The sequence below is a fragment of the Phyllostomus hastatus genome, unplaced genomic scaffold (assembly GCF_019186645.2).
Source record: "Phyllostomus hastatus isolate PE091 unplaced genomic scaffold, TTU_PhHast_1.1 phas_scaffold_21, whole genome shotgun sequence".
Classification (NCBI taxonomy): domain Eukaryota; kingdom Metazoa; phylum Chordata; class Mammalia; order Chiroptera; family Phyllostomidae; genus Phyllostomus; species Phyllostomus hastatus.
The window spans coordinates 18,045,075-18,063,501 of record NW_025334017.1 but is presented as its reverse complement, the minus strand read 5'-3'; the positions used below and the strand labels follow the sequence as shown (position 1 = coordinate 18,063,501).

Below are 18,427 nucleotides of genomic sequence, written 5' to 3'. Positions count from 1 at the left end.
AGAAAACGTAGGTGGTAAACTCCTTGACATTGTTCTTGGCAATGTTTTTTGGGATCTGACTCTGAAGGCAAGGGAAACAAAAGCAAAAATAAACAAATGGAACTATAACTAAAAAGCTCTGCAGAGTAAAAAAAGGCATCAACAAAACAAAAAGACAATCTACTGAATGAGAGAGGATATTTGTAAATAATATAATGGATATGGGGTTAATATCCAAAATATATAAAAAACTCATACAATTCAACATCAACCAAAAAAACCCACAACTCAGTTAAAAAATGGGCAGGGTATCTGAATAGATATTTTTCCAAAGAAGACATACAGATGACCAAGAGGTATTTGAAAAGATGCTCAACATTACTAGTCATCAAGGAAATGCATATTTAAACAACAATGTGGTATCACCTCACACCTGTCTGCATGGCTATCATCAAAAATGGAAGAAATAACGTGTTGGTGAGCATGTAGAGAAATGAAAATCCTTGTGCACTGTTGGTGGGATTGTCCATTGGTACAGTCACTATGGAAAACAACATGGAGATTCCTCAAAAAATTAAAAATAGAGCTGCTGTATGATCCAGCAACTCCACCTCTGGGTATTTATTTGAAGAAAATGAAAACACTAATTCAAAAAGATATCTGCAACTCCATGTTCATTACAGCATTATTTACAACAGCCAAGACATGGAAACAACCTAAATGTAAACCGAGGGATAATCAGCTAAAGGAAATATTGTACATGTATATAATGGAATATTACTGGGCCACAAAAAGGATGAAATCTTGCCATTGCAATAACATGGATGGACCTTGAGAACATTATACTAAGTGAAATAAGTCAGATGGAGAAAGACAAATGCCATAAAACTTCACTTACATGTGCAATGTAAAACTAACAATACACACACAGAACAGACAATGATTGGTCGGCAAACAGGTAAAGGGAGTCAAAAGGTACAAACTTACAGTTACAAAACAAATAAGGCACGGAAGTGTAATGTACAGAATGGTGACTACAGTTAATAATACTGTTCTACATATTTGAAAGTTGCCCCCTAGAGCAAGGGGCATAAAGGAAAGAATAAACAAATGGGACCTCATCAAAATTAAAAGCTTCTGCACAGCTAAAGAAAACAGTATCAAAATTAAAAGAGAACCAACTGTATGGGAAAACATATTTGCCAATGATACCTCAGACAAGGGTTTAATCTCCAAAATATATAAAGAACTTACACAACTACACTCTAAGAAGACAAAGAATCCAATTAAAAAATGGGCAAAGGACTTGAACAGGCACTTCTCCAAGGAGGACATACAGAAAATCCAAAGACACATGAAACGATGTTCAATATCGCTAGCTATCAGAGAGATGCAAATTAAAACCACAATGAGATACCACTTCACACCAGTCAGAATGGCCATCATAAACAAAGCAACAAACAACAAGTGTTGGAGAGGTTGTGGAGAAAAGGGGACCGTAGTGCAGTTGGTGGGATTGCAGACTGGTACAACCACTATGGGAAACAGTATGGAATTTTCTCAGAAAACTAAAAATGGGTCTGCCTTTTGACCCTGCAATTCCACTGCTGGGACTTTATCCTAAGAACACTAAAACACCAATCCAAAAGAACCTATGCATCCCAATGTTCATAGCAGCACAATTTACAATAGCTAGATGCTGGAAGCAACTAGATGCCCATCAGTAAATGAATGGATCAAAAAACTATGGTACATTTACACAATGGAATTCTATGCAGAAAGAAAGAAGGAGCTTCTACCCTTTGCAACAGCTTGGATGGAGCTGGAAAGCATTATGCTAAGCGAAACAAGCCAGGCAGTGAAAGACAAATACCATATGATCTCACCTTTAACAGGAACCTAAACAACAAAACAAAGAAACAAGAAAAATATAACCAAAGACACTGAAATAGAAGACAGGCTGACAGTGACCACAGGGGAGAGAAGAGGGAATTTCAGGGGACAATGGGAAGGGTTTACAGGAACAAATTTAAAGGACACATGGACAAAAACTAGGGGGAGGGTGGTAATGGGAGGGAAGTGGGGAGGGTTGGGTGGGTGGGCTGGATTGGGAGTAAAAGGGAGAAAACTGTACTTGAACAATGATTAAAATAAAATAAAAAAAAAAGAAAGTTGCTAAGAGAGTAGATCTTACAAGTTTCTATCACAAGAAAAAAAAATTTTGTAGCTCAGTATGGTGACAGATGATAACTAGTCTTACTGTGGTGATCAGTTTGCAACACACACAGATATCAAATCATTATTTTATACACCTGAAGCTAATATAATGCTATATGACAATTATGCCCCAATTTTGTAAAAAAAAAAAAAAAAAAAAAAAGGCCTTGTGGAAATGCCCGCTGTCCAAAGAAAGAAACTTGCTCAAGGTAACAAAGCCAGTATGTGGCAGAGGTAGTGTTTGAGTCCAGATACTCTAATTTCAGAGTCTGCATCCTGAGAGTCTAACCTCACATTATAGTTTAACTTCCATGCTGCTATATTTCCCCCTTAGCTTAGAGTATACTAAAAAACTATGTGAACTTCTCTTAACATAGTCATCAATTGAAAAACAGAATGTTTGGAACTCAGGTTTACTTAGTCATTGTCTCCACATACAAAGTTTCCACTGATATCCATACCAAACACTCAAAATAATAGGTTCTCTTAACATTAAGTAACTAGATGCCATTCTAATGTTTTACTAAATATAATAGCCCATACTGAAAAATAAATCACAGTGTAATAGAATTTTAGCTTAGAAATACAGAGTGTATTGAGACTTTAATTGACAGCATTCCTTCAATAATTTGATTGAGAACAATATTTTCAAAATTATGTTACTCTTTGTGAAATGTTACACATTAGTTCCCTTGAAACTTGGTGGAAAATTAAATGTTTCTCCAACAAACATACCTATACTGTTCATAAAACCTTCAATATTTTAATTTTGGCTCTCCTCTTGCTTAAATGCATTATGCAGCCTTTAAAAAACTAAAGCTAATTAATCTCTCAAATTATTTGGATTTTCCTAGCTAATCAGGAACATATGCATCATTATAAAAACTATACTAAAATAAAGAGTGATGTTAAAAAAGATCCAAATGTAGAATCTAAAATACCTTACATTTTCTTTTTTTTAAAAGAGTTTTATTAATTAATTATTTTTAGAGAGAGGCAAAGGGAGGGAGAGAGAGGGGAAGAATCATCCATTGGCTGCCTCTTACAAGCCCCCAACAGGGGACCTGGCCTGCAGCCCAGGCATGTGCCCTGACTAGAAATCAAACCAGTGACCTTTGGTTTTGTGGGACAACGCCCAACCCACTGAGCCACACCAGTCAGGGCATAAAATGCCTTACATTTTCATTTCTCTTGAGAAGATCATCATCATTGTAAAGAGGCAAGCTTGTTACCATCCATCCAGTGCATAATTTAATTGTGCCCATTAACTGTGGACTCCCTGCAAACACAGCTGCAACTGGAGCTTGCCTTCTGCAAAGAAGCATACAGATTTAGACCCTGGAAAAGTAAATACACTATTTACATCACTCATCCATATCAACTCTGAAATACCAGGCAACTTACAACATGTATTATATACTTAAGTTTCAATGTCAGCTTTCACTTCATTTCACTTATGGATTCATTCAAAACAATGAAGCACCTATTATGTACCAGGAATGATTCTGAGTGCTGAGGATACAGAAATTTTTTAAAGGGGGAGTGGAGACAAGATCCTTACTTGAAGATAATAAACATCTAAGTCAGATAGTAATAATGCTATTAAAAAACAATATGGGGTAATGGGATATAGTGACAGGAAAACAGCATTTTATACAGTGTGATCAATTCAACGGTGATACTGTAAATTCTCAAATTCATCTTCTTTGCAAATATTAACCACCACAATTAAATTCCTTCCAAATCCATGTATCTTCCTGCTCCTTCCCTACCTTTACCTTCTCCACCTTGCACCATGATTCAAAGTCCCAGATGGATGCTACTTGCAAGTCTAGGAAACCCAGAAACAGGTCCCAAAGGTCTACCCTATTGCCTTCATTTATTTGTTCACTCCCTATATTCAGCATCCCCCCAATGCATGTTAGAGATAGTGCCAAGTTCTGGAAATAAAGAGATGGCACATAGTCATTGTTCTCCAGGAGCACCCAGTAGTGGGGAAACAAAGATAAAACTGAATAATTGAACAACGGTAACATAAATGTCCAATTGTCTGATGTAAAATGCCCTATATTCAGGCCTTTGCTATTTTTTAAAATATGTATTTAAAGTATATATTATTACATATTTAAAATGTGTACTAAATATGTATTTAAAATATGTATCTCTCACACACATAGATGTAACTCCCTCTTTTGTTAATGACAACACAGAGATAAATAGTGTTCTGCAATGGTAAACACAAGTCATAAAAAGTATTAATGGGCAATAGTTAAGGGGGGTCTAAAGAAAACAAATTTTATATATATGAGGGGTGTCATTACAGTATACGACCTTATAAGACCTATTCTCATTTCTGTATAACTAGTCTATAAACATATTCCTCATTTCTAGAAACATTTTTGTTCCCTCTCCCCCCAGTTTCCTGATTTTTTTGACAGTGTTTCCTTCCTTTTCAAGTTTTAGTTTCTTCTTCTATGTGTTCAAATTTCTTCAGCATAAGTATTTCAGTTTCTCTCCATGGCACAGACTGGATGCAGAATGGCTGCAATGATTCTTCTCCCTATAGCTCCTCTCTAGGAGGACACTCTGGTCTTGGCCATGTGACTTGCTTTGGCCAACAAACAAAATGTGAGCAGATACAAAACACGCCTGACATTTGGACTTGCCCTCTCCTGCCGCTCTTGGGAACTCTGCGACTGCTAGTTGGTAAATGAGCCCAGGCTAACATGGGTCAGATGATGAGAGGCATGTGGCCAAGTCAATTCTATCCCCATCTCCACAGCTGGTACCTACCCAAAACCAAACATGTGAGAGAGGCTATGCCAAGCTACTCAATCCCAGCTGAGCTGGCCCAGACCAGGAGAATCCTCCCAACTGCTAAACCTCAAAATATGCAAAATAACACATTTACTGTTTGTAAGCCACTAAATTTTATGGTAGTCTATAATGCAAAACTGACACAAATAAATTTTATTATGAGAATTACTAGAGGTCTAATTCTGGAGAGCTGATTCTTGCTGTGCTAGACTGTTTCCTTGTGTGTTTTGTAATATTAGAGTTCACTTTCACTAAGTCTTATTTGTAGAATACTTGAATCCTGGGCTGATGGTATGTTAGCCACTGCAGACCACCCCAGGGCCACTTTTTATGCTGATTTCTTGATTTGGGGTTTCCCGAATTAGTCAAGTATAATTTAAAACTATAAACCCATGCAAATTCGGATCCATTGCTACAAATTCATGGGAAACAAGCTTTTTTTTTTTTTTTTTTAAACCAAGAGCTGAGGCCAAAGGATTCATGCTTTCTTATCATCTTTCTCTGCCACTGGATGAATCTTTTGCTGGACTATACTTACACTGATAGTGTTAGCCTGTAAGGTCCCTTAGTTATTTATGTGTGTGCTGGGAGAGGGAAGAAGTTGTCTTGATTATAAATCTCTGCTTCCATAGGCCTACTACCAAATTTCTTGTCTTAAATGGGCATTAAAATTAAAATTAAAATTAAAAGTCTTGATAACCTTAGTTACCAAGATGAGCAATCCACCTCTCATCCATCTCCAACCTAGGGCACAAGAAGCATCCTCTTGACTATCTAAAGAAAAGGATATCTGTTCCTTTTTATTCCACATTTCTAGGTGTTTGATGGCAGAGAGTCTCAAACCTCAAATTTATCAATGCTATATTTCCAAAGAAGTCAAGTTCTACCACAAAATTAGAATTATAATTCCAATAAAAAATTAAATATTCTTTAAAACACAGTGTAAAATTCCTGACTTTTATGAGAATTTGAAGAAATATTAATTTATCATTTCCCCTGAATCCAGTAGATAGCATGTAATGGTTAATTAATAGTTTAACAACGGTATTGGGCAGTTCAATTCTTACTTTATCCAGGTCATAAGTTCCACTGTATCTGGGTCATAGAATTCTTGCAGTTCAGTTAATTCTGTCATTAATCTTGGAAAAAACTAAAATGCAAAAACAAAATCCACCCAAAGTATAAGTATCTAAAAAGTTGAAAATTGTTCCAAAGTATTTCAAAAGAGATTAACATAAGTCAAACAATATTACAATGCTGTTCTTATTTTAAAAATGTCATAGCTCTCTTTACTTTCTTTCAGCAACCTGCTCATTCTTCTCAATCCAAATTATTAAAATTTATGGTTAATTTACTTCCTTCACTCAATAATTTCATAATTACCAATTAATCACCAGTTGTATCTTTATGCACATACACAATAATTAATTAATTAGTTAATTTTGGGGTCAAATAATTCACATGTTTATTGGCAATTAGTTTCATGTTATATTATAAGCCAAAAAATTTATATTATTTTATAGATATTTAAATTTTGGAACTGACAAAATACTACTTAACATTAAGACTGATTTATTTGGCAATTTCCTTTGCCAATTATAAATTGAATTAATGACAGTATTAGACAACAGAAAATTACATCAGATGGCATTCTAAGAATGTTTTAGCTTAATGATTAAAAAAAATAAGTATTACTAAGAATACCACACTTTATTTTGTTAGAACAGTATTTCAATGTTGGTATCCTACACATGTATATCTACCTTGTAGATAAAGGACATTTTAATACAAAAATCTGAATTTCTTACCTCCTTCCATAAGCTGAGACCTATTATAGTGGGCATAGCCATGCTCAGAATAAGAGCCTAGAATATTAAAGCAAAAGGGTTACAAATAAATACATTTCAGAATGTACTTTAAAGTATACTGACCCTATGATCAAACTCATACTAATACAGTTATACAAATTTCAGAGAAATTTAAGTTAGTATGAAACATACTATAGTTTATGAATTGAAATGGGTGAAGACTAATGATAAGTTTAAGACATTAAAGTTGAAGTAAAATCAGACATATATATTTACTATATAAATTTAAGGCAGAACATAAAAATGGTAACACTCATGCAGTATTTCAAATAGCAAGTCAATACTTGACAATTCTGCCAGGAATTTAAGTTAGGAAGAGCACACAAAAGTTATTGAACTGCTACCTAAAACACAAACAACAAAAAGACAATGAATAACACAGAAAAAATAGCTAATATGTGATCAATAGCAATATACTTGTATACTAAAATAAGAATGTATAAATTCCTCTGGAAAAAGACTGGCAGCCCTGGCTGGTGTGGCTCAGTGGACTGAGTGCTGGCCTGCGAACCAAGGGGTCGCTGGTTCGTTTCCCAGTCAAGGCACATGCCTGGGTTGTGGGCCAGATCCCCGGTTGCGGGTGTGCAAGGGGCAATTGATCTTTCACACGGCAATATTTCTCTCCCTCTCTTTCTCCCTCCCTTCCCCTCTCTCTAAAAATAAAGAAATAAAATGTTTACAAAAGACTGGCAAAATACATGACTAATATTAAGGATAATTATTTATTATCTATCTTCCAAAACCTTTCTTCTCATTGTCCTGCGTTCAGTGGTGACCCTATGACCCACAGTCATACACACCAGAAACATAAGAAACATCTATGATTTCTCCCTCTTCCTCATTCTCCCATACTTAATCAAGCACCAAGTCTTATTAATCTTCTAACTATTTTTTTCACTCCAATACAGCCCAGTATTAATTGAATGAGCTTTGAAACGAGAAAAACCTGGGTGTGAATCATGGTTTCCAGACTTACTAGCTATGTGATCTCAGGGAAATTATTTAACCAGTTTAAGCTTTAGTTTCTCTGTCTATAAAATACTTACAATAAAACTTAGCCAACATGGTGTTTTTAAGGGTTGAACAGCGTGTGAAATGCTTGGGAAAGTACCTGACACATAGTAAGCACTCAAAAAATGAAAGTTTTCATTACTTTCATCTGCCATGGCCTGAACCCAAGTGAGAGCATCCTTCCTGGCTCCCGTCTGTAACCTTAGAGCCTATCATTCATAAAACTGTAAGGGAGAGGTTCTCGCCAGGTACTCAGTTGGTTAGAGTGTTGTCCTGATATGACAAGGTTGCAGGTTCGATCCCCAGTCAGGGTACACACAAAAACCGACCACTGAATGCACAAATAAGTGGAACAACAAATTAATGTTTCTCCCTCTCTCTTCCTTCCCCTCTCTCTAAAAATTAATCAATAAAGAAAAAACCTGAGCTGAGAGAAAAATGTAAGTCTGACTCTCTCACACCTCTGCGTAAACATCTAAGTGCTCCCCTACTGCCTATAAGACGAGTGCCACAGCATGACACTCAAAGGCCTCTGTGACCGTATCCTCCTCAACTTCTCCAGTCTCGTTTCTTGACCACCCCACCTCACATTTTGTGTTGACAAAACTAAACATACCATACTTTTTCTTTGCCTTGTTTTTATTCCCTTTGATTACATCATTCTTTCCCTGCCTGTGTTTATTCTTTCTATCATAAATGCCCTTTCTTTCTTCTTCATTTGCCTAATAGCTACCATCTTTCAAATGTCATACTGGAAAGTCTTAAAAACTGAATTAAGTAGCCCATCTATGTGTTTCAACAGCACTATGTCAATATTTTCTATTATATGCTTTTATGACCAGGAAACTGTAATCATGTTTTATTTATTTTTGTATTCCAAGTACATTGTACACAGCAGGCACAGTGTAAATGTTCCATTCACACTGAAAACATAGCAAAGTTCTAAATCAAACCAAGAGAAATATAAAAATGAATTCTTGAAAGCCTCTCACATCATTAATTCACTTTCTTTACCTTTTCTGTTTTAAGTTGTCTTCATTAAAATGCCTTTCTTGCCCTGGCTGGTGTGGCTCAGTGGATTTAGTGCCAGCCTGTGAACCAAAGGGTCACTGGTTTGACTGCCAGTCAGGGCACATGCCTGGGTTGTAGGCCAGGTCCCCAACAAGGGACGCATGAGAGGCAAAACTACACATTGATGTTTCTCCCCCTCTTTCTCTCTCCTTTCCCCTCTCTAAAATAAATACATAAAATGCTTTCCTTTTATAATCAGAAATTATTAAAAAATGTTTTTCACAGGATCTTTTTCTACTCATAAGCCATAACGTGATGCACTGGTGCTATTTCATTCAATATGCTTTCCATTTATATAACTAGAAGAGAAATAAGTACTTAACCGAAAATAACAATGACTCACCAACAGTACTGGGTGTATGGTTCGCAATCGAAGCCACTTGAAAAGTGTTGTCCAAAGCTCAGGAGAACATACGCCAAATGCTGCTAACATGCATACGTAAGGAGTCCAGAGGTATTTCAAACTGGAAAAGACAAAAGGAGTCACATATGAGATACCCTATGAACATCATTATTCTCTGATTTCTCTTTTCTGAGTTCTTTCCTACTACCCATGAAGATGCCACACTGTTCAGGAAGAATGAAAAAGTTTAGCCTCTAATTTTCAGCAACAGATTATTATTCATTTCTGAAATAATCAAGAAGACATGTGGGTAATTAAAGTGAGGATAAAATAGTATTAATATAATGATGGTATAGCAAAATTGTACTCTTGGAGGGAATACAAACATACAAATTTTCAGAAGGCAATTTGGTAGAAGCCATATTTTAAATACCTCAAGACAACAACCCCATTTCTAGTAATCTAGTTTACAGATATGTTACTGTAAATGTATAAAGATATACATAAAAGGGTTTTAAGTGCAGTATGTTGTTTTAACAGGAAAAAATCAGAGCCCTAACTATCCTTTGATAGGTATTGATTAAATAAATTATTGTAAAAAACAAAAAAGCTAAATAAAAAATTTCATGTATAGTGTTTGCCCTTTTAATGTAGACATATGGTACAGCCAAAAGTAACATCTGGGCTTCCGGTCAAGATGGAGGCATAGGTAAACATGCTTCACCTCCTCACAGAACCACAGAAAGAATTACAATAGACCTCAAAACAAATACCACCCAGAACTGTCAGAAAAGGGAGTTGTTCAGAAGTCCAACAACCCAGGACACAAAGAAGCCCCATTCATCTGGATGGGTAGGAGGTATAGAGACCCGGAGATGGACAGGAGGCATGGAGAGTGGGTGGATGGGTGGTCACACATTCAGGTCTGGTGAACAAAAACTAGGAGTGATACTTTGGGAGCAAGCGATCCCAGCCCCAGGCAAGACTGCATAGCTCAGGGTTCCAGCACCAGAAAAATAAATCCCCACTACTTCTGGCTGTAAAAATCAGTGGGGGTTGGGGCAGCACAAGAGACTGCCAGATTTTCAGGAGACTCAGCTTAAAGGCCAGCATGTACTTAAAATGTATGCAGATGCACCCCCTCTGGGATTCAGCACCAGGGCAACAGCTGGAAGGGCTCCAGTCACACAGGGTGAATGCCAAGCAAACCTTCAGAAGCCAGGCAGTAGTACTGTCCCCTCTGTAAGCACCCCCCTGCACAGAGCCACAAGTGGTCAAGTGGGTTGCCCTGCCCTGGCAATCACCTCAGGCTCTGTCCCACACAATTTACAGGTCGCTTTTCTGCAACAGGTCACACTACAAGACAGGGAGGCAAAGCAGCTCTACCTAATACACAGAAACAAACACAGGGAGGCTGCCAAATTGAGGAGACAAAGAAATATGGCCCAAATGAAAGAACAGAACAAAACCCCAGATAAAGAACTAAAAAAAAATGGAGATAACCAACCTATCAGATGCAGAGTTGAAAACACTGGTGATCAAGATGCTCAAAGAACTAATTTAAATGAAGGTTACATGAAGTGATATAAAGAAAAATTTACAAGGAACCAACAGTGGAGGGGTTGAAGTCAGTATTCAAATCAACAATTTGGAACATAAGGAAGAAATTAAGCATTCATCTAGGACAGCAAGAAGAAAAAAGAATTCAAAATAACGAGGATAGTGTAAGGAGACTCAGGGACATCTCCAAACATACCAACATCTAAATCATAGGGATGCCAGAAGGAGAAAAGAAAGAGCAAGAAACTGAAAACTTACTTGAAAAAATAATGAAAGAAAACTTCCCTAATTTGGTGAAGGAAATAGACATACAAGTCCAGGAAGCACACAGTCTTAAACAAGTTGAACCCAAAAAGGACCATACCAAGACACATCATAATTAAAACACCAAAGGTTAACGATAAAGAGAGAATTTTAAAAGCAGCAAGAGAAAAGCAAATAGTTACCTACAAAGGCATTCCCATAAGACTGTCAGCTGACTTCTCAAAGTAACTTTGCAGGTAAGAATGGAGTGTCAAGAAGTATTCAAAGTGATGAAAAGCAAGGACCTACAACCTAGATTACTCTATCCAGCAAAGCTATTATTTAGAATGGAAGGGTAGATAAAGAGCTTCCCAGATGAGGTAAAGCTAAAGGAATTCATCATCACCAAGCCATTATTACATGAAATATTAAACAGTATTATTTAAGAAAAAGATCAGCACTGGCTGGTATATCTCAGTGGTTGAGTGCCAACCTCCGAATCAAGGGGTCACTGGTTCAATTCCCAGTCTAGGGTGCATGCCTGGGTTGCAGACTAGGTCCTCAGTAAGGGGCTTGCAGGAGGCAACCACACATTGATGTTTCTCTCCCTCTCTTTCTCCCTCCCTTTCTCTCTCTAAAAAATAAATAAATGAAATCTTAAAAAAAAAAAAAGAAAAGAAAAGGAAGAAAAAAAAGATCACCTGTTTGGTGTGGCTCAGTGGATTGAGTGCCAGCTTGCAAATAAAGGGTCACCAGTTGGATTCCCAGTCAGGGCACATGCCTGGGTTGTGGGCTAGGTCCCCTGTTGGGGGCCTGCAAGAGGTAACTAATCTATGTATCTCTCACACATTGATGTTTCTCTCCTTCTCTTTCTCTCTCCCTCCCGCTTCTCTCTCTAACAATAAATAAATACAATCTTTAAAAAATGGCTAAGATGGTAAATTTTATGCTATATGCTTTCTACCACAATAATAAACAAAACATAACTTAAACATAATGATCTGCATGCTTTAAGCATTCATTTTGCATACAAGTAATTTGTCTAATAAAGAGACTGTTAAAAAACTATACATTGTTTTTTTTTAAAGATTTTATTTATTTTTAGAGAGGGAAGGGAGGGAGAAAGAGAGAGAGAGAGAGAAACATCAATGTGCAGTTGCTGGGGGTCATGGCCTGCAACCCAGGTATGTACCCTGGCTGGGAATCAAACCTATGACACTTTGGTTCACAGCCCGTACTCAATCCACTGAGCTACGCCAGCCAGGGCAAAAAACTATACATTTCTAATGATAACACTTCCATCTTTCATCTAGAAAATAAGGAATATTCTGGTGTGAATTATAATTTCAGATTAATTAATATTCAGAAACTCATATACTGCTTTTTATTATATTTATTTTCATGCATCTTATTTACTGTGCAGTAAAGGATTAACCTTTCCAAAAGAGAAATTTGGCCCTACCCCCAACTCCTGGGAGATAACTTCTAAGCCTCTGGAAGTCCATGAGACAAAGTATCTTTTTTTACCTGGGTTCATGCCTGATAATCTATGCTAAGAATGTGATTTGTCATTCTATGATAAGAATGATAAATCTATGCTAGTCTATGCTAAGAATGCATAAATCTATGCTAAGAATGTCCCCAAAGCCCCCATGGTTATCGGTTAAACCTCTGGGAGAGGATGGAGACTAAGGTCAGCCATGCAGGTGGTCATCCACTTATACATTCAAGACTGAACCCCAATAAAAACTATGAATACCAAAGCTCAGGCGAGCTTCCCTAGTTGGCAACCCTGCACGCATACTGCTACACATCGTTCCTGAGAGGACTAGGTGACTCCACTGGGAGGGGACAACCAGAAGTTCTGTGCCTGATTTCTCCTGGACCTTTCCTGTGTGCCTCTTCCCTCTACTGATTTTCATCTCCATTCTTTCAGTGTAATAAGCCACAACAGTGAGTGTAACAACCATTCTCAGTGCTATAATTCTAGTTAGTTATTGAACCTAAGGGCGATTTGGGGAACCCCAAACTTGCAGTTGGTGTCAGAAGCAAGGGTGGTGTTGGGGACTCCTGTGAGCTTCTGTAGAAAGGGAATCCTATTCTGTAGGATTTTATAACTCCCACTATTGCTAAAATAGTGACATAGGAAAGAACAAAAAACTGCTGCTGAATAAATATATTTTATGAAGTTTATTAATAAGGTGGTATGATTTTGTGTAGAAGCAGAAATAAAAGAAATTTGAAAACTAAACACTTTAAAGGATTCACACTCCCTAAAACAACTATAACTTATCTGAATATTAATATGTGGATATGCATTTTGCTTACAAATTTAAGAAGGGAGAGCATTAAAATGATCAAGCAAATGACGTAGAAAAATTTGACCTTATTAAAGATTAAATGGAGTCCCACATGTACTTGATAAGAGCTCAAACGCCATTTAAAGCAATAAAATAAATGAAGTGACAGGTTAAAAGGAAAAAACAACTACTCCTAAATCCTTAACAAGACTTACCAGATGCTATGCATGCTCTTTGCACTTCAGCCAGACTGAGCTCATTTCATCCCTCACAACAAGTCCCTCCCCCGATGAACCATATTTCTTTCTATCACAGGCCTTGGCACACGCGTTATCTTCTACCTAGAATACTCTTTCTTCTTCTGTTAACCTAGCTCACTCCTATCCTACCTACCCTTTAGGTCTCAACTCAAGTATCTTTTCCTTAGAAAGCCTTTCTGAAAGATTTCTTCAATTAGATTCCATTTCTATATGTTCTCATAGCACCATCTACTTCTCCTTCACTTATCAAGGTTATAATTTTATTTTTGTGTGATCAACATCTGTCACCTCCATTAGGCCATATGTCACATAAAGTTAAAGATTGTGCGCCCGCCTGTATTCACTACTTCTCCTCCAGCACCTCACAAAACATTTGGCCCTTGGAAGACATTCAGTAGTTTTTGAACAAATGAATGAATCAGTAAATGTCAATTCACTGTATTATGCCTTTGTAAACTCCAGTGAGATTAAGAATGTTTATAGATTTTGAGTTTTTATAAAGTTTTACAAATATATTCTTGAAAGTATCCACCTATTCCATTAGAAAGAACAGTTCTTTATAAATACAAATAGATCAAATAAATATACTTACCCTTCTATAATCATTGCAAGAGAACCCAATAAAATACTGTGAATCACATGATAAATTATTTCTGGCCTTTCTCCAATTCGTCCATCTTCAAGAGTAACAGTTTCTTTCAGGGACTCACCACTACCAAAAGGAAACATGATTTTTACTAAAATATGTATTTGAAAAAATCAAAGATCTTCAATTTCTTCATAGAAAGACATATAGGTAGTTCTTATATTTGAAAGTATATTCTGCTGGTCAAATACTAACTTTTCTGTCCCCAGGTCTTTGAAATTGGCTTTTAGAACCTGAATATAACTGACTCAGGGAAGACTGAAAATGAAAGTTCAGAATATAATTTAAAAATATTTTAGGATCCTTTCTAAGATCAGTTATCACTCAACTAGTGATTGCTAAATCAGTATAGTTATATCCTAATCTAAAGAACAAATTCTCAAAACCATGATACTACATACAACCTCCTTTCAAACAGGATAAACATTTAAAATAGTCAAACATTATAATTTAAAATCGCTTATACTACTAGCTTCTTTGAGGTTAAATAGAAGAAATTATTCTTATGTTAAAGTAAAAATCTGCCCTGGCTGATTTTTCAATCCACTGCGCTCAGCGGATTGAGCGCAGGCTGCGAACCAAATCATTGCAGGTTCGATTCCCAGTCTGGGCACATGCCTGGGTTGCAGGCCGGGTCCCCGGTGGGGGCCATGTGGGAGGCAACCACACATTGAGTCTCTCTCTCTCTTTCTCCCTCCCTTCCCCTCTCTAAAAATAAATAAATAAAATATTTTTTTTAAAAGGTAAAAATCTGAGTAAATTCGTGAAAGAGTTTGTAAGTTTAACTGATTATTTAAGTATGATTCCTACACTAAATCTGGACATTACATGTTTAGATATATGAACTTAAATTTAAATTTTATCTAGCTAACTTATAATTATGTTAAACATATTAATGAAGAGAGAATGAAATCAGAAGCTCTAAAACAAATACACAAATATTACAAGAATATTAAAAGAATTTTACATACTTTCATAAAATATTAGTAATGTGATTGATTTTCATAGGTACTTACTTAATTCTCCTAAAAATAACTTGCATCATAGAAAGAAAACAAATAATTAGCACTAATATATAGAAAGGTAATAAGGAAGATTGTGTCAATCGCAAAAAAAATTCTTGAGATGGTGACTGCAGGGATTCTTGACATAGGAGCCAATTCATTGTGAAATTCCTGTAGAAGACAAAAAGCATATTAAAATGACAGGTGTTTTAAACTACTGTTACAGGTGTTTTAACCATAAAAGTATTTTTATCTCAGTAGAAATTTAGATAAAACAAAGCACATTTCTCAAACCCATTCACTTAGGACAGCCAGATCCTGCCCTTTACAAATGAAGATGATAGCATTAGTAAACTATCCTCAACGAAGTGCTGTAGTAAATGGAAAACTCTGCTTTCTGTTACCAAGTAATGTGGTACCATTGCTAGAGCCCAATACAGTTTTAAGGGAGTTTCACTTTCTATTTTTATCTGGAAGACAATAAAAAATTTAGCTGTCTAAGCTCTACATCTACACCGTCCAATGTTAACTACTCGGTAACATTAGTACCTGGAATGTGGCCAGTACAAATGGAAATACACTCTTAGTACAAAATACACCCTAGATTTCAAAGATAAAAAAGAATTTTAAAAATCTCAATAATGTTTATATTGTTGACGCATTAAAATAATATTTTTATATACTGGATTAAAATTAAATTCACTTACTTCTCTTTATTTTTTAATTGTGGCTACTAGAAAACTACATATGTGGCTCACAGTATTATTAGACAGCCCTGATTAATACTGGTAAATGTAACTCAACTGACACCTCTTTCAAAAAGAGATATCTAATTACCAAGACAGAAACCATAAAATTTGAAATGTAACTTAGGAGCTATTAGAATCAGGATATCCGTTTTTTACCTCAAGCTAAATATGAGCAACAAGCAAGCCTCCTTGATACATGCAGTTGTATCTGCGTTCTCTCCCAATCCATCTCCTACTTCCATCTTACCCTTGCTCCCCAGCCCTGGGGCCAGAGGTAAGAGATGGAGTGAAGTTCAGGAGTGCTCATGGACTGACAGACAATGCCTGCCTCACAAACCGCTAGATACAGAATAAAAGGTGAAAGTTTCACAATGTGTCAAACAAGCAATACAGCTGTATCAAGGAGGCTGCCACCAAAATATCTTGTACCTACAACAAATGCACTTCTTTTTCAAATCTGCCTATTAAAGGTATTAATTCTATAAAGGTCTAATTCAAATCCCAATTTAACAAGTATTCTTTCCATATCCTGCAGTCTCAACCTTTCCTTCCCGATAGTCCCACAACACTTTACTTATCCCTCAATTACAGTCCTTAACACAATCTGCCCTGTATTAGATTGTCATTTTTGTATCTCCCTGAGTATCTGGCCTAGTATCCTGCACATCCCACAAATATTTTATTAACATTCCTTTAGTGGTTGATGAAAATGTGTCTCAAAAGAAATGTTTCCTGAAATTCTGGTGACCCACTTGGCACACTTGAGCATTAGGTATTTACCATTTATACCATCCATGTCATTTACTGTACCAAAACTATCTTATGAGATGGCAATATTCTTAAGAACAGGGACCATGTTTTATTCTTAAAACATATAGTGCATTATTTTGTAAAGTAAATCCAGTACCTCACATACTAAATAATGGGGCACTATATAAGATCAACTAAGGAACACTGGAAAAAGCAGCCCTCAACCCTATGCTCATTCTAGAGTCATCCAAGGTTAAAGGGAAAGTCAGTGAAAAGGGCAGGTAATTATTAAGATCTACAACTAATTTTTACTAATTGCCCGTATGTGTCAGACCTACATATACCCCTGAAAAAGGCATCATCCCTACCCTTAGGGAGTACATGGCCTTTAAAGGACCCTATTATCTTAGACATAGGTATATGATTTACACTTCAGAAGATTTCTCCAGTGTTTAAACCATGCCAAATACTTTGTTAACTGTGATTTGTCACAACATGAAATTCCATGCACAGTGTCTAAAATTCCATGTAATCACAGCAAATAATGATAAGGCTCTAAGGTACATTATATGAACTAAAGAAATGTATAGGTAAAAATATATTTCCTGTTATGCAAATAGACTGCTAGTACACTAAAATCATGTATATCATTTTAGGTTTTAAAAATGCATTTAACAAACACACACAAAAAAAGGCACAACACTGTTTGTGAATTTAAAAAGTCAGCTTCTTCTCCAGTCCACTATTATAACCCCAAGAGGAGATTCTTTGCTATGAAATAAATATCTTGCTGCCTCCCCCTTTTTTGTGCCCATGCCTTTTTTAATGTAAGCATTTTGTTGATGTAGTGGTTAACATTACCTTGGTTTTTTATTCATTTTAAATCTTTCATTTATTCTGACCTTAGATAACATCATTGCTCCTCCTCAAGGGAGAAAGTAACCTCAAACTACTTTGATGCTACCGAGGTTTAGGTATATCTAATTTCTAAAAGGCCTAAATGAGATTTTTTTTAATAGAAAACATTAATGTCAGATATCTTTTAGATATATCCCAAATTATTTATTTTCTAAATGATATTCAATTAGGTGTATACTTCCTCTTTTGATTATTTTTGTTCTTTATCTTCTAAGTGATATAGAGTTAGGTAAATTTACATAATCTAAAACTTACTTAGTCATATTTAGTCCAAATTTTACTTCAAGGAATTTCAGCATGTGCCCATTTTCCTTGTGTGGAACAAACATCTGGAGGAAAAAAGAATAATTATCTATACTTACAGCAATACATTATTGTCCAATATTACAACAGAAGACAGCAAGACTACCAAACAAAAAATATGAATCAAATAATACATGATGTAACTGTGAGGCAAAGTCCATCACATTACCCTGTACCCAAGTACAAAACTATAATGGGGTGAAAAGAAAATTTTCAACTTTACCCCCTGCGTTAAGTAACTTACCTACTCTTCTGAGCACCTTTGACTTATCTCAATTTATTCCATATATTACTCCATGTTAATTGCATAATAATGACATTTTAAATTAAATGGAAAATAAAGTAGATTCTTTTATAGAAAAGAATCATAATCCTATTTTCTTACTTA

The 18,427-nt window shown here is 36.0% G+C and overlaps 1 protein-coding gene across 2 annotated transcripts in view; it reads right to left on the bottom strand.

Moving 5' to 3' along the window:
* Positions 1–18,427, bottom strand: part of DPY19L4 (dpy-19 like 4) — a 69,724-nt gene that overhangs the window by 11,009 nt on the left and 40,288 nt on the right. For both annotated transcript variants that reach the window (XM_045861177.1, XM_045861178.1), the window contains exons 11-17: positions 17,992–18,065; positions 15,332–15,490; positions 14,262–14,381; positions 9,307–9,427; positions 6,822–6,878; positions 6,081–6,163; positions 3,375–3,507 (exon numbers count right to left, since the gene is read on the bottom strand). In XM_045861177.1, coding sequence (XP_045717133.1) covers positions 3,375–3,507; positions 6,081–6,163; positions 6,822–6,878; positions 9,307–9,427; positions 14,262–14,381; positions 15,332–15,490; positions 17,992–18,065 — 747 coding nt within the window. The remainder of the gene's footprint in view (positions 1–3,374; positions 3,508–6,080; positions 6,164–6,821; positions 6,879–9,306; positions 9,428–14,261; positions 14,382–15,331; positions 15,491–17,991; positions 18,066–18,427) is intronic.